Source organism: Hemitrygon akajei, chromosome 5, assembly GCF_048418815.1.
Source record: "Hemitrygon akajei chromosome 5, sHemAka1.3, whole genome shotgun sequence".
Classification (NCBI taxonomy): Eukaryota; Metazoa; Chordata; class Chondrichthyes; order Myliobatiformes; family Dasyatidae; genus Hemitrygon; species Hemitrygon akajei.
The window spans coordinates 4,558,304-4,576,069 of NC_133128.1; the positions used below are offsets into that span (position 1 = coordinate 4,558,304).

Consider the following 17,766-nt stretch of genomic DNA (forward strand, 5'->3'; position numbering starts at 1 on the left):
GTGCCTTTTTTAGAGCCCATTTCAGTGTGGGGAGTAAGACAGGAATTAACTCATTTTTAAAGAACACTATCTCACTGTTTTGCTCTCTTTTTACCATATCTATTTATTTTTTATATTTCCTATTGTAAATTGTAGTATTTTTTCCTAAGGATTTTGAGGAGATTTTGAATGTCACCAGACTCTCACAAATTTCTAGAAGTGCCACAGAGAGCGTTCTAACTGGTTGCGTCACCACCGGGATGGGGTGGGGGGGGGGGGATTGGAAAAAGCTGCAGAAAATTGTCAACTCAGCCAGCTCACTGGGCACTAGCCTCCCAGTATCGAGAACATCTTCCAAAGGCGATGCCTCAGAAAGGCAGCATCCATCATTAAGGACCCTCATTACCCAGGACATGTCCTCTTCTCACTGATAACATCAGGTAGGAGGTACAGGAGCCTGAAGACACACACTCAGTGATTCAGGAACAGCTTCTACCCCTCTGCTATCTGATTTCTGAATGGACACTGAACACATAATCACTACCTCACTATTTTTATTTCCCTCTCTTTTTCCACTACTTACTTATTCTATATATACTTCTGATTGCAACCTATAGTATGTTACTACGTATTGCTGCTGCAAAAAACACATTTCATGATGCATGCCGGTGACATTAAACCTGATTCTGACGCAGCATGGACACCCGGACTAACAGACTCAGAAACCATTTCTTTCCAAGGCAGTGAGGCTGATCAACACCCCCCACCACCACTACTTTATCATTTAGAATTCTCTGGACTCTGGACAGGTCCTGGCGGATTGGAAGATGGTGAATGTCACGCCACTGTTCAAAAAAGGATGTAGGCAAAAGGCAGGTAACTCTAGGCCAGTTAGTTTAATATCTGTAGCTGGGGGAAAAGCTTGAAGCTATCATTAAAAAAGAATTAGCGAAGTATCTGGAAAGAAATGAATCCATCGAGCAGACGCAGCATGGATTCAGCAAAGGCAGGTCCTGTTTCACAAACTTACTGGAGGTCTTTGAGGATATAATGAGTGCAGCGGACAGAGGGGAACAGATGAACAGATTTACTTGGATTTCCAGAAGGTGTTTGATAAGGTGTCACATAAAAGACTTATCTATAAGATAAGGATGCATAGAGTTGGGGATGATGTATTAGCATGAATAGAGGATTGGTTAACTAATAGAAAGCAGAGAGATGGGTGTTACTTTGATTGGCAATCAGTGGTGAGCCGTTTGCCACAGGGGTCGGTGCTGGGCCTACAACTGTTCATGATATACATTAACGATCTGAAAGAGGGACTGAGTGTACTGTATCTAAATTTGCTGATGATGCTAAACTGAGTGGAAAAGCAAATTGTGTAGAAGATATGGAGAGTCTGCAGAGAGATATATAGATAGGTTAAGTGAGTGGGCAAGGGTCTGGCAGATGGAGTCAAAAGTTGGTAAATGTGAGGTCATCCACTTTGGAAAGCAAAACAGAAGATCAGATTATTATTTAAACGGCAGAAAATTGCAGCATGCTGCTGTGCAGAGGGACTTGTGAGTGGTTGTGCATGAATCACAAAAGGTTCAAGAAAGCTATCAAGAAGGCAAATGGAATGTTGGCCTTCATTGCTAGATGGATTGAATTTAAGAACAGGGAGGTTATGCTGCAACTGTACAGGGTACTGGTGAGGCCACACCTGGAGTATTGCATGTAGTTCTGGTCTCCTTACTTGAGGAAGGATATATTGGCCTTGGAAGCAGTGCAGAGGAGGTTCACCAAGTTGATTCCAGAGATGATCGGGTTAGACTACGAGGAGAGACTGAGTCACCTGTGACTGTACTTGCTGGAATTCAGAAGGATGAGAGGAGATCTTATAGAAAGATATAAAATTATGAAAGGGATAGATGGAGAGGCAGGAAATGCCATCACCCAGGACACGCCCTCTTCTCATTGCTACCATCAGGGAGGAGGCACAGGAGTCTGAAGACACACACTCAACATTTCAAGAATATTTCTTATTGTAACTGAGCATTTTTGTGCATGTTGTTCCAAATTTCCAGCACCTGCAGTCTCTTGTGTGTCCATTAAAAGACTTTTAGACAGGTGCATGGAAAGGAAAGGTTTAGAGCAGGTATTCACAACTTTTCTTTTGCCATGGACCAAAACCATTAAGCAAGAGATCCGTGGACCCCAGGTTGAGAACCCCTGGTTTAGAGTGGCATGGGCCAAACTGGAAGGCAAATGGGAGCAGCTGAGATGGGAATCTTTAGAATTAGGCTTAATATCACTGGCATAGGTCCTGGAATTTATTGTTATGCAATAGCAGTACAGTGCAATTCATAATAATAAAAACACAAATTATAAGATATATATAAATTAAATAAGTAATGCAAAAGGAGAAGAAATAGTGAGGTAGTGTTCATGGGTTCACCGTTCATTTGGAAATCTGATGGTGGAGGGGCAAAAGCTCTTCCTGAAATGTTGAGTTTGTGCCTTCAGGCTCCTGTACCTCCTGCTGGATGGTAGTAATGAAAAGACCGCATGTCCTGGGTGGTGAGGATCCTTAATAATGGATGTCACTTTGTTGAGGCATCACCTTTGGAAGATGTCCATGAGGCTGGGGAAGCTCGTGCCCATGGCGACCTTAGTGACGGATGCTGCTGGACTGGTTGGGGCCAAAGGTACTGTTTCTGTGTAATGTGACTCTATTAGCAACGCTGCACAAGTGTTACTTGTACTAGTCTCCAACCCCCACCACCACACCGTCTCACCACACCTTCTGGTCAATGGAGGTCATGCAAGGAGCTTCTGGCTTGCTTTTCTCGGGGCCTTTGTGGGTGGCCTTCAAGTCAGCGCTGGGTCTCTCTGCATCCGGGGGTGTAGGCAGCGTGGGTGGCATGTGGCAGATAACATGGAGGTCGAACTCGATGATGTGATAGGCAGGAGCCAAGGGCAGAGGAATGCTGCTGATCTTCCCAGACGACTGGACAGACAACGGAGCCTCAGAGAGCTTATCTGTTTCAAAAAAAAGTGTTGTAAGTACATTTTGTAAAGAGAAGAGCTTGCAGTTAAATACAAAATAGAGCTCCTGTGGTTAGTGCATGGTGTTATAGCACCAGCTGTAATATCAGGCTTCAATTCCAGCCTCTGTCGGGAGGGAGTTTGTACATTCTCCCTGTGACTGTCAGATTTCTCTGGGTGTTTCGCTTTCCTCCCCAGACCTACGTACAAGTTAGGGTTAGTGAGTCGTGGACAGGCTACGTTAGCGACACTTGTGTGCTTCCCCCAGTTCACCCTCAGACCGTGCTGGTTGTAGACACTAATGCTGATTATATAAAGCTCATTTTGATCTTTATCTCCTAGGGCAGGGGCAGCACTGTGACATATAAAGCTCATTTTGAAACATAGAAACAGAAAACCTACAGCACAATACAGGCCCTTTGGCCCACAAAGCTGTGTCGAACATGTCCTTACTTTAGAAATTACCTAGGATTACCCCACAGCCCTCTATTTTTCTAAGCTCCGTGTACCTATCCAGGAGCCTCTTAAAAGACCCTATCGTATCTTCCTCCACCACCGTCGCCGGCAGCCCATTCCATGTACTCACCACTCTCTGCGTAAAAAACTTACCCCTGACATCTCCTCTGTACCTACTTCCAAGCACCTTAAAACTATGCTCTCTCGTGCTAGCTATTTCAGCCCTGGGAAAAAGCCTCTGACTATCCACACCATCAATGTCTCTCATCACTTTATACACTGATCTTTATCTCCTTGGGCAGGGGCAGGGCAGCATTGCAAGTAGAATGTATTCCAGTGTAGAAGAGTGACCTTTTTTTTTAATGAGGCTGGTGGACACACAGTAGCTGACTTCTGATTACACCATCCAGGGTGCGGGAGTCTCTTCCACAGGGAGGCAAGTACAACAGCTATCAACCTTAATCCACGTGAACAGTTCCTTCCCCGCACAATCTGTCTGACCCGAGGCAGTCGCAGCAGGCTGACAGAGCAAAGGCACAAAGGCCTGGACTTTAGCAAGCAACAGGAAGCTGTTCACTGACCAGGGTGACGAGACTTCCCCAGCCAAAGACCCACACCCTACCCACACTGTCTGCTTCAGCATCAGCAACGGAGCCAGCATCATTGGCCTTCTGCAGCATTCCCCACCCACGTTCACCTCCCAAAAACTGGGGCCCATCTGGCGAGGATGTTGGCAGATCCTTGCTGGAACACCTTCCAAAGATTGGTCTGGAGAGGGTGCTGGTGGAGATAATCACACTCTACCCACCCAGTCTGTGGTTAAGCTCTTTCTACACTGTCCCATCACACACTCCCAGGGTAGGGACAGTTAGATACAGAGTGAAGCTCCCTCTACACTGTCCCATCACACACTCCCAGGGCAGGGACAGTCAGATACAGAGTGAAGCTCCCTCTACACTGTCCCATCACACACTCCCAGGGCAGGGACAGTTAGATACAGAGTGAAGCTCCCTCTACACTGTCCCATCACACACTCCCAGGGCAGGGACAGTCAGATACAGAGTGAAGCTTCCCTCTACACTGTCCCATCACACACTCCCAGGGCAGGGACAGTTAGATACAGAGTGAAGCTCCCTCTACACTGTCCCATCACACACTCCCAGGGCAGGGACAGTCAGATACAGAGTGAAGCTCCTTCTACACTGTCCCATCACACACTCCCAGGGCAGGGACAGTTAGATACAGAGTGAAGCTCCCTCTACACTGTCCCATCACACACTCCCAGGGCAGGGACAGTCAGATACAGAGTGAAGCTCCTTCTACACTGTCCCATCACACACTCCCAGGGCAGGGACAGTCAGATACAGAGTGAAGCTCCCTCTACACTGTCCCATCACACACTCCCAGGGCAGGGACAGTTAGATACAGAGTGAATCTCCCTCTACACTGTCCCATCACACACTCCCAGGGCAGGGACACAATATATTTTTAATCCCTGTATCAGATATCATGGGAGTTGGTTTAGACTCTGTCTGGCGGGATGGGCAGGACTGACCTGAGCTGGTCTGGGTCTCTAGGTGCTGCCACTCACCTCCGGTGTCGGTGGATACGGACGCAGTGCTGCTTGCTGAGTGCAGGATGGGTAGAGTGTCAGCAATGCTCAGCTGTAGTGCATCTCCACTCCTCACCGCGTAATGCCCTGTCTGTATCGTAAACCTCACCCTCTGAGAGATGCCAGCCAGGAGACTCTCTAGGAAAAGAGACAGAGGACCATTCAGTCCATCCAATTACACCTGATTTATTTTACCTCTTAACCCCATTCTCCTACCTTTTCCCAGCAACCTTTGATGCCCCAAATATCAACTGCCACTATAAATATACCCAATGACTTGGCCTTCACAGGTTTCACAGATTCACCATCAAATGGATAAAGAAATTCCTCCTCATCTCTGTTCTAAATGGATGCCTCTCTACTCTGTGGCTGTGCCCTGTGGTCCTAGACTCCCCACTATAGGGAATATCCTCTCCACATCCACTCTATCTGTGTCCTCTGGTCCTAGACTCTCCACTATAGGAAACATACTCTCCACATTCACTCTATCTGTGTCCTCTGGTCCTAGACTCCCCACTATAGGAAACATCTTCTCCACATCCACTCTATCTGTGTCCTCTGGTCCTAGACTCCCCCATCACAGGAAACATCCTCTCCACATCCACTCTATCTGTGTCCTCTGGTCCGAGACTCCCCCACTATAGGAAACATCCTCTCCACATCCACTCTGAATGTGTCCTCTGGTCCTAGACTCCCCCACTATAGGAAACATCCTCTCCACATACACTCTATCTGTATCCTCTGGTCCTAGACTCCCCACTATAGGAAACATCTTCTCCACATCCACTCTATCTGTGTCCTCTGGTCCTAGACTCCCCCACTATAGGAAACATCTTCTCCACATCCACTCTATCTGTGTCCTCTGGTCCTAGACTCCCCACTATAGGAAACATCTTCTCCACATCCACTCTATCTGTGTCCTCTAGTCCTAGACTCCCCCACTATAGGAAACATCCTCTCCACATCCACTCTATCTGTGTCCTCTGGTCCTAGACTCCCCACTATAGGAAACATCCTCTCCACATCCACTCTATCTGTGTCCTCTGGTCCTAGACTCCCTCACTATAGGAAACATCTTCTCCACATCCACTCTATCTGTGATCCTAGACTCCCTCACTATAGGAAACATCCTCTCCACATCCACTCTATCTGTGTCCTCTGATCCTAGACTCCCTCACTACAGGAAACATCCTCTCCACATCCACTCTATCTGTGCCCTCTGGTCCTAGACTCCCCCACTGTAGGAAACATCCTCTCCACATCCACTCTATCTGTGTCCTCTGGTCCTAGACTCCCCCATTATAGGAAACATCCTCTCCACATCCACTCTATCTGTGTCCTCTGGTCCTAGACTCCCCACTATAGGAAACATCCTCTCCACATCCACTCTATCTGTGTCCTCTGGTCCTAGACTCCGTCACTATAGGAAACATCCTCTTCACATCCACTCTATCTGTGCCCTCTGATCCTAGACTCCCCCACTATAGGAAACATCCTCTCCACATCCACTCTATCTGTGTCCTCTGATCCTAGACTCCCTCACTACAGGAAACATCCTCTCCACATCCACTCTATCTGTGTCCTCTGATCCTAGACTCCCTCACTACAGGAAACATCCTCTCCACATCCACTCTATCTGTGTCCTCTGATCCTAGACTCCCCCACTATAGGAAACATCCTCTCCACATCCACTTTATCTGTGCCCTCTGGTCCTAGACTCCCCCACTATAGGAAACATCCTCTCCACATCCACTCTATCTGTGTCCTCTGGTCCTAGACTCCCCCATTATAGGAAACATCCTCTCCACATCCACTCTATCTGTGCCCTCTGGTCCTAGACTCCCCCACTATAGGAAACATCCTCTCCACATCCACTCTATCTGTGCCCTCTGTTCCTAGACTCCCCCACTATAGGAAACATCCTCTCCACATCCACTCTATCTGTGTCCTCTGGTCCTAGACTCCACCACAATAGGAAACATCCTCTCCACATCCACTCTGTGTCCTCTGGTCCTAGACTCCCCCACTATAGGGAACATCCTCTCCACATCCACTCTATCCATGTCCTCTGGTCCTAGACTACTCCACTATAGGAAACATCCTCTCCACATCCACTCTACCTGTGTCCTCTGGTCCTAGACTCCCCCACTATAGGGAACACCTTCTCCACATCCACTCTATCTGTGCCCTCTGCTTCTAGACTCCCCCACTATAGGAAACATCCTCTCCACATCCACTCTATCTGTGCCCTCTGGTCCTAGTCTCCCCCACTATAGGAAACATCTTCTCCACATCCACTCTATCTGTGCCCTCTGGTCCTAGACTCCCCACTATAGGAAACATCCTCTCCACATCCACTCTATCTGTGTCCTCTGGTCCTAGACTCCCCCACTATAGGAAACATCCTCTCCGCATCCACTCTATCTGTGTCCTCTGGTCCTAGACTCCCCCACTATAGGAAACATCCTCTCCACATCCACTCTATCTGTGTCCTCTGGTCCTAGACTCCCCACTATAGGAAACATCCTCTTCACATCCACTCTATCTGTGTCCTCTGGTCCTAGACTCCCCACTATAGGAAACATCCTCTCCACATCCACTCTATCTGGGCCTTTCAATATGTCACCATATACAAAACTGAGATTCATTTTCTTGCAGGGCTACTTGCTAAATATTCAATCGATTTCAATGAGATCCCCTTATTCTTCTAAACTCCAGCAAATACAGGCCCGGAGCCACCAAATGCTCTCATACATTAACCCTTTCAGTCCTGGGATCACTCTCATGAACCTCCCCTCGACCGAGCGAATTCTCCAACTCACTGATCTCCAGTGAGTTCCGACTCACCAGTTAAAGGCTCCACCTTGAGCTGAGGTTCCTGGGAGTAAACCTCATACTGAACGATGGGATAGATGTGGGGGAAGGTGAACTGGACCCGGCCCAGGGAGGCACACAGCTGCCGTAGTGTGTATGTGCCCGCTTCGCTGGCCTGAACAAGAAGGAACAATTCAAATTGCAGCAGTAACACCAGCAACTCCAATGATGCAAGACAGTCCTGGTCACAATGGCCAAAGGCACTGACCCTCACCAGGCAGAACAGGTCCCACACACACAGACCCTCACTGGGAGACAGTCTCCCTCTCTCTCTCTCACACACACACTGACCCTCACTGGGAGACAGTCTCCCTCTCTCTCTCACACACACACACTAACCCTCACTGGGGGACAGTCTCCCTCTCTCTCACACACACACACACTAACCCTCACTGGGGGACAGTCTCCCTCTCTCTCTCACACACACACACTGACCCTCACTGGGGGACAGTCTCCCTCTCTCTCACACACACACACACACTGACCCTCACTGTGGTGGAGTTACACACACTGACCCTCACCAGGCAGAACAGGACCCACACACACTGACCCTCACTGGGATACAGTCCTCTCTTTCTCACATGCACACTGACCCTCACTGGGGGATGGTCACACACACTGACTCTCACTGTGGTGGGGTTACACACACTGACCCTCACTGGGGGATGGTCACACACACTGACTCTCACTGGGGGATGGTCACACACACAGACTCTCACTGTGGTGGGGTTACACACATTGACCCTCACTGGGGGATGGTCACACACACAGACCCTCACTGTGGTGGGGTTACACACATTGACCCTCACTGGGGGATGGTCACACACACCGACTCTCACTGTGGTGGGGTTACACACATTGACCCTCACTGGGGGATGGTCACACACACTGACTCTCACTGTGGTGGGGTTACACACACTGACCCTCACTGGGGGATGGTCACACACACCGACTCTCACTGTGGTGGGGTTACACACATTGACCCTCACTGGGGGATGGTCACACACACTGACTCTCACTGTGGTGGGGTTACACACACTGACCCTCACTGGGGGATGGTCACACACACTGACTCTCACTGTGGTGGGGTTACACACACTGACCCTCACTGGGGGATGGTCACACACACAGACCCTCACTGTGGTGGGGTTACACACATTGACCCTCACTGGGGGATGGTCACACACACCGACTCTCACTGTGGTGGGGTTACACACACTGACCCTCACTGGGGGATGGTCACACACACTGACCCTCACTGGGGGATGGTCACACACACAGACCCTCACTGTGGTGGGGTTACACACACTGACCCTCACTGGGGGATGGTCACACACACTGACTCTCACTGTGGTGGGGTTACACACACTGACCCTCACTGGGGGATGGTCACACACACCGACTCTCACTGTGGTGGGGTTACACACACTGACCCTCACTGGGGGATGGTCACACACACCGACCCTCACTGTGGTGGGGTTACACACATTGACCCTCACTGTGGTGGGGTTACACACATTGACCCTCACTGGGGGATGGTCACACACACTGACTCTCACTGTGGTGGGGTTACACACACTGACCCTCACTGGGGGATGGTCACACACACTGACTCTCACTGTGGTGGGGTTACACACACTGACTCTCACTGGGGGATGGTCACACACACCGACTCTCACTGTGGTGGGGTTACACACACTGACCCTCACTGGGGGATGGTCACACACACTGACTCTCACTGGGGGATGGTCACACACACTGACTCTCACTGTGGTGGGGTTACACACACTGACCCTCACTGGGGGATGGTCACACACACTGACTCTCACTGTGGTGGGGTTACACACACTGACCCTCACTGGGGGATGGTCACACACACTGACTCTCACTGTGGTGGGGTTACACACACTGACTCTCACTGGGGGATGGTCACACACACCGACTCTCACTGTGGTGGGGTTACACACACTGACCCTCACTGGGGGATGGTCACACACACTGACCCTCACTGGGGGATGGTCACACACACTGACTCTCACTGTGGTGGGGTTACACACACTGACCCTCACTGGGGGATGGTCACACACACTGACTCTCACTGTGGTGGGGTTACACACACCGACTCTCACTGTGGTGGGGTTACACACACTGACCCTCACTGGGGGATGGTCACACACACCGACTCTCACTGTGGTGGGGTTACACACACTGACCCTCACTGGGGGATGGTCACACACACTGACTCTCACTGTGGTGGGGTTACACACACTGACCCTCACTGGGGGATGGTCACACACACTGACTCTCACTGTGGTGGGGTTACACACATTGACCCTCACTGGGGGATGGTCACACACACCGACTCTCACTGTGGTGGGGTTACACACATTGACCCTCACTGGGGGATGGTCACACACACTGACCCTCACTGGGGGATGGTCACACACACCGACTCTCACTGTGGTGGGGTTACACACACTGACCCTCACTGGGGGATGGTCACACACACCGACTCTCACTGTGGTGGGGTTACACACACTGACCCTCACTGGGGGATGGTCACACACACCGACTCTCACTGTGGTGGGGTTACACACACTGACCCTCACTGGGGGATGGTCACACACACAGACTCTCACTGTGGTGGGGTTACACACATTGACCCTCACTGGGGGATGGTCACACACACCGACTCTCACTGTGGTGGGGTTACACACACTGACCCTCACTGGGGGATGGTCACACACACAGACTCTCACTGTGGTGGGGTTACACACACTGACCCTCACTGGGGGATGGTCACACACACAGACTCTCACTGTGGTGGGGTTACACACACTGACCCTCACTGGGGGATGGTCACACACACTGACCCTCACTGGGGGATGGTTACACACACTGACTCTCACTGGGGGATGGTCACACACACTGACCCTCACTGTGGTGGGGTTACACACACTGACCCTCACTGGGGGATGGTCACACACACTGACTCTCACTGTGGTGGGGTTACACACATTGACCCTCACTGGGGGATGGTCACACACACCGACTCTCACTGTGGTGGGGTTACACACACTGACCCTCACTGGGGGATGGTCACACACACTGACTCTCACTGTGGTGGGGTTACACACACTGACCCTCACTGGGGGATGGTCACACACACTGACTCTCACTGTGGTGGGGTTACACACATTGACCCTCACTGGGGGATGGTCACACACACCGACCCTCACTGTGGTGGGGTTACACACATTGACCCTCACTGTGGTGGGGTTACACACACTGACCCTCACTGGGGGATGGTCACACACACTGACTCTCACTGTGGTGGGGTTACACACACTGACCCTCACTGGGGGATGGTCACACACACCGACCCTCACTGTGGTGGGGTTACACACATTGACCCTCACTGGGGGATGGTCACACACATTGACCCTCACTGTGGTGGGGTTACACACACCGACCCTCACTGTGGTGGGGTTACACACATTGACCCTCACTGTGGTGGGGTTACACACACTGACCCTCACTGGGGGATGGTCACACACACTGACTCTCACTGTGGTGGGGTTACACACACTGACCCTCACTGGGGGATGGTCACACACACTGACCCTCACTGGGGGATGGTCACACACACTGACTCTCACTGTGGTGGGGTTACACACACTGACCCTCACTGGGGGATGGTCACACACACTGACTCTCACTGTGGTGGGGTTACACACACTGACCCTCACTGGGGGATGGTCACACACACTGACTCTCACTGTGGTGGGGTTACACACACTGACCCTCACTGGGGGATGGTCACACACACAGACCCTCACTGTGGTGGGGTTACACACATTGACCCTCACTGGGGGATGGTCACACACACTGACTCTCACTGTGGTGGGGTTACACACACTGACCCTCACTGGGGGATGGTCACACACACAGACTCTCACTGTGGTGGGGTTACACACACTGACCCTCACTGGGGGATGGTCACACACACTGACTCTCACTGTGGTGGGGTTACACACACTGACCCTCACTGGGGGATGGTCACACACACTGACTCTCACTGTGGTGGGGTTACACACATTGACCCTCACTGGGGGATGGTCACACACACTGACTCTCACTGTGGTGGGGTTACACACACTGACCCTCACTGGGGGATGGTCACACACACCGACTCTCACTGTGGTGGGGTTACACACACTGACCCTCACTGGGGGATGGTCACACACACCGACTCTCACTGTGGTGGGGTTACACACACTGACCCTCACTGGGGGATGGTCACACACACTGACTCTCACTGTGGTGGGGTTACACACACTGACCCTCACTGGGGGATGGTCACACACACTGACTCTCACTGTGGTGGGGTTACACACACTGACCCTCACTGGGGGATGGTCACACACACCGACTCTCACTGTGGTGGGGTTACACACACTGACCCTCACTGGGGTATGGTCACACACACAGACCCTCACTGTGGTGGGGTTACACACACTGACCCTCACTGGGGGATGGTTACACACACCGACTCTCTCTGTGGTGGGGTTACACACATTGACCCTCACTGGGGGATAAGACCATAGTAGTAGGTAGCCGTTGATCCCAGGGGATCATGGATTTGCACCTCTTGTGGACTGTGTCCTCTCCAGGATGAAGCCTGGGTGAGAAGATTTGAAGAACCGGCTGTTGCCCATGCAGCGGGCTCGCCCCTCCCTCTCCTCGTCACTGATGTTGTCCAAGGGAAGGGCAAGTGCTGATACAGCTTGGCACCAGCGTCATCATTGAGGTTGCCAGAGTGAAATTGTAAACAACATCAAACTGCCTGAGGGACCACAGCTCCGGATTTCTTCCTCAGGGTTTACTCTCGAAGCCTTTCCCATGGGTGGGTAGACCACAAGGCAGCGGAGGTTTAAAATCAGAGTTTTCTTTCTCCTAGGCAGACTGTCGTCTGAAGCTGATGAACCCCACCTGCTTGAATAAGACCATAACGAAGAGGAGCAGAATTAGGCCATTCAGCCCATCAAGTCTGCTCTGCCATTCCATCATGGCTGATCCTGGATCCCAATCAACCCCATATACCTGCCTTTCACCATATCCATTGATGCCCTGATCAGGAAACGATTAACTTCTGCTTTAAATATACCCACAGACTGCAGCAGAGCATTCCACAGATTCACTATTCTCTGGCTAAAAAAAATTTCTCTTACTTCTGGTTTAAAGGATTGCCCCTCAATTTTGAGGCTGTGCCCTCTAGTTATGTATACCCCCACCATAGGAAATATCCTCTCCAAATCCACCCTATCTAGTCCTTTCACCATTTGGTAGGTTTCAATGAGATTCCACCTGCATTCCTCTAAATTCCAGAGTGCAGGCTCAAAGCTGTTAACAATGCTCCAAGCGTGGTCTGACTTGAGTCTTATAAAGGCTCAATATATCTCCTTGCTTTTATATTCTATTCCCCTTAAAATAAATGAAACATTGCATTTGCTTTCTTTACCACAGATTTAACCTGTTAATTAATTTTCCAGGAGTCTTGCACAAGGACTCCTAAGACTCTCTGCACCTCTGACGTTTGAACCTTCTCCCCATTTAGATAATAGTCCACATTATTGTTCATTCTACCAAAATGCATTATCATACATTTCCCAACACTCTATTCCATCTGCCACTTTTTTGCCCATTCTTCCAATTTGTCAAGTCCTGCTGCAATTGTATTGCTTCCTCAGCACTACCTACCCCTCCACCTATCTCTGTATCATCTGCAAACTTTTCCATAAAGCCATCAATTCCATTATCTAAATCATTGACAATGTGAAAAGTAGCAGTCCCAAAACTGACCCCTGAGGAACACCACTAGTCACTGGCAGCCAACCAGAAAAGGCCCCTTTTATTCCCACTCGCTGCCTCCTGCCTGTCAGCCATTCCTCTATCCATGCCAGTATCTTTCCTGTAACACCATAGGATTTCACCTTGTGAAGCAGCCTCATGTGTGACACCTTATCAAATGCCTTCTGAAGATCCAAGAAAATGACATCCACTGCCTCTCCTTTGTCCACCCTGCTTGTTACTTCCTCGAGGAACTCTAACAGATTTGTCAGGCAAGTTTTTCCTTGCTGACATTGACTTATTTTATCATTAGTCTCCAAGTACCCCGAAACCTCACCCTTAATAATGGACTCCAACACTTTCCCAACCACTGACATTAGGATAATTTCCTTTCTTTTGACTTCCTCCCTAGGGTGGAGTGAAATTTGCAATCTTCCCTTCCTCCAGGACCATGCCTGAATCAAGTTATTCTGGAAAGATCATGACCAATGCATCCGTTATCTCTTCAGCAACAACCTCTCTCAGGACTCTGGGATGTAGTCCATCTGGTCCAGGTGACTTATCCACCGTAAGAACTTTGAGTTCGCCCAGCACTTTTTCCTTTGTAATAGCAATGGCACTCACGAACCTCTGATACACTGCTAGTGTTTTCCACAGTGAAAACAGATGCAAAGTACCCAGTAAGTTCATCTACCATTTCTTTGCCCCCATTACTACCTCACCAGCATAATTTTCCAGTGGTCCAATGTCAACTCTCACCTCCCTTTTACTCTGTATATAACTGAAAAAACTTTTGGTATCCTGCTTTATATTATTGGCTAATTGCTCTCATATCATCTTTTCCTTTCTTATAGCTTTATTAGTTGCCTTTTGTTGGATTTAAACAACTTCCCAATCATCCACCTTCCCATTCAGTTTTGCTACGTTATATGCCCTTTGCTTGGCTTTTACGCAGTCCTTAACTTCCCTTATCAGCCACAGTTGCCTATCTCTGCCATTTGAGAACAACTTCTTCCGTGGGTCATATCTATCTTGCGCCTTGTGAACTATTCCCAGAAACTTCAGCCGTCTCTGCTCTGTTGTCATCCCCACCAGTATCCTCCTCAAATCCACCTGGGCAAGCTCCTCTCTCATGCCTCTGTAATTCCCTTTATTCCATCGTGATACTGATAGATGTCACTAGCGCTTCTCATTCTCAAACTGCAGTATGAACTAAATCATATTATGATCACTACCTCCTAAAGGTTCCTTTACGTTATGCTCCCTGATCAGATCTGGGTTATTACACAACACCCGATCTAAGACAGCCTTTCCCTGAGTAGGCTCAAGCACAAGCTGCTCCCAAAAACCATCTCGAAATTACCTCTCTTATAATCTGACACCAGCCTGATTTTCCCAATCCCCTTGCAATTTGCAATTGTGTAATTACCCCTATTACATGCCTTTTCCAGCTCCCTTTGCAATCTCAGTCCCACATCTTGGCTATTATCTAGAGGCCTACATATGATTCCCATAATGGTTTTTTAACCCTTGCAGTTTTTTAAAAAACTCTACCCACAAAGATTCAACATTCTCTGACCCTATGTCACCTCTTTCTAAAGATGTAATTCTATCTTTTACCAACAGTCACACATTCGCCTATGCCTTCCTGCCTGTCCTTTCAATACAAGTATATCCTTTGATGTTAAACTCTCAACTACAGCCTTCTTTCCTCAGCCATGGCTCAGCCATGCCCACAATGTCACACCAACCAATCTCTAATAAATTCCACGCACACATATTGACCCTCATTGGGGCTTGGTCTCTCACACACACACACACTGGTGGATGGTCTTACACACACACACACACACACACACACTCTCTCTCTCTCTCTCTCTCACTGGGAGACTGTCTCCCGTATCGATGACCGGTGCCTAGAGATACGTTACATGTATGATCACAGACACAGTCACACACTCAGGCCGGAGAGGACGTGGAAGCACTGGCCTGGGTCCTGAAGTGGATGCTGTTGTCCCCTGGCTGCAGCAGCACGGCGCCAGACCGTAGGACGTGTGCACTGTCCTCCACGGTCAGCCCCGAGGGCCGCTCCATCGACGAGCTGCTCTCCTGCCTGCGCAGGAGCAGGTGCATGTTCTTGCAGACGATGCCGCTGCAGTTGAGTGCATTGTCTGAGGGGCTGCGATCGTGCAACTCATACAGCTCAACGGACGGCTGGCTGCCCCGGGGGCCTCGCTGGCCAGGGGGCTCGTTCGAGAAGAGGAAGATCCCGGCCGCATTCTGACCCCGCCCAGCCAACTCGCTGCTCCTCTTGGATGGGTCTCTGTTGACGGTGAGGTGCAAGTGGATGGAGAGGTGGTCCAGGGGCACTGGGATGGGCATGAGGCTGTGGATGGTCAGCTCCATGTCCAGCGACCCCCCCACGTGCACCACCGTGACTGCGGGCTCGAAGCGCAGGCTTCTCAGCTGGGCAAAGCCGTCCATCCCAAGTAGCAAGCGGTCGTCTGGAAATAGAACAGAAGCCTCAGCCCTGGCACCATGAAATCTTGCCAAATGGCCATCTCAAGTCGGGACAGAAAGGGAGAGGAGGGCGGGGGGGGGGGGGGTATGAGAGGGGTTCAGTTATGAGTGGGGCAGGAGGGCACCGGACAAAGAACAATCTCAATTTATATTCCTCCCTATGACCCAAACCTGCCCCATCCTGTCCTCAGTCCTCATCCCAAATCGTCCTCAGCATTCTCCCTTCCAAACTGTCTCAGATCAACTCCCCCCTCACCCCATCCCAAACGCAGGTTTAGAGACTGCAGCATACAACTCTGCCACCACCGGATCCCCATCTGTAACACAACCCAGCTGCAGTTGTTAGCTGCTACCTATATAACCTACCACACCGCTCAACCAGCTAACTCCCCCCTGCCTTCCGCCACAGCTCACCCTTCTCACCAGCCGGTACCCTGGATAGCCGAAGGATCTCCTGGCAAAAGGGGGTGCGCTCCGCCTCCGGAAGATGGTGGTCAGCGGCCAGCAGGCTGCTCGTCTGCAGGTAGCTGCCGGACTGGGTTAAGGGACAGAACGAGTCTGGAGAGACGGTATTCATGCAGTGTACGAGGTACTGAGTCACTGACAGGCCTCTTACACACACCGGCACCCGTTACACCCTTCAAAAAAGATAGAGGGACAAACACGTAGAGCCACGGAGGTTATTTAGCGATACCGTGCCGAACAGGCCCTTCCGGCCCAGTGAGCTCAGACCGCACAACCACCCACCTATTTAACACCGGCTAATCACTGAACAATTCACAATGAATTATGGGAAGGACACACAAACTTCTTGCAGAGGACACTGGAAATAAACTGTGAACCTCAGTGCCCCGAGCTGCTGTATACTATCATGTCATATCATAGAGCACCACAGCACGGAAACAGGCCCTTGCCAAACAACTTTTCTGCCCAGACCCTTCAACCTGCACCTGGACCATAGACTTCCACACCCCTCCCATCCACGTAGTTAATTGATTAAATTGAACCCAAATCCACGGCTTCCACAGGCAGCTCGTTCCGCATGCTCACCACCCTCTGAGCACCCTCAGGCTCCTCTTAAATATTTCACCTTTCACCCTTAACCCATGACCTCTGGTTGCCATCCTTCCAACCTCAGTGGAAGAAGCCTGCTTGCATTTACACTATCTAACCCCGTATTATTTTGTATACCTCTCTCAAATTTCCCCTTAATCTTCTACGCACTAACCTATTCAAACTTTCCCTCTAACTCAGGTCCTTTTATCCTGGTAAATTTTCTCTGTACTCTTCAATCTTTTTTACATCTTTCCTGCCAGTGGTGACCAGAACTGCACACAATACTCCAAATTAGACCTCACCAACATCTTACACAATTTCAACACAACATCCCATTTCTTGTACTCAATACATTGATCTCTGGTCCAATGTGCCAAAAGCTCTCTTTA

The 17,766-nt window shown here is 50.1% G+C and overlaps 1 protein-coding gene across 2 annotated transcripts in view; it reads right to left on the bottom strand.

Moving 5' to 3' along the window:
* trappc10 (trafficking protein particle complex subunit 10) overlaps positions 1-17,766 on the bottom strand; it is a 153,215-nt gene that overhangs the window by 67,835 nt on the left and 67,614 nt on the right. The window contains exons 13-17 of one of the 2 annotated variants that reach the window (XM_073044757.1): positions 16,745-16,848; positions 15,791-16,305; positions 7,925-8,066; positions 5,057-5,215; positions 2,765-3,003 (exon numbers count right to left, since the gene is read on the bottom strand). In XM_073044757.1, the coding sequence (XP_072900858.1) occupies positions 2,765-3,003; positions 5,057-5,215; positions 7,925-8,066; positions 15,791-16,305; positions 16,745-16,848 (1,159 nt within the window). Of the gene's footprint in view, positions 1-2,764; positions 3,004-5,056; positions 5,216-7,924; positions 8,067-15,790; positions 16,306-16,735; positions 16,849-17,766 lie in introns of both variants that reach the window. The other variant, XM_073044756.1, reaches the window with a different exon arrangement.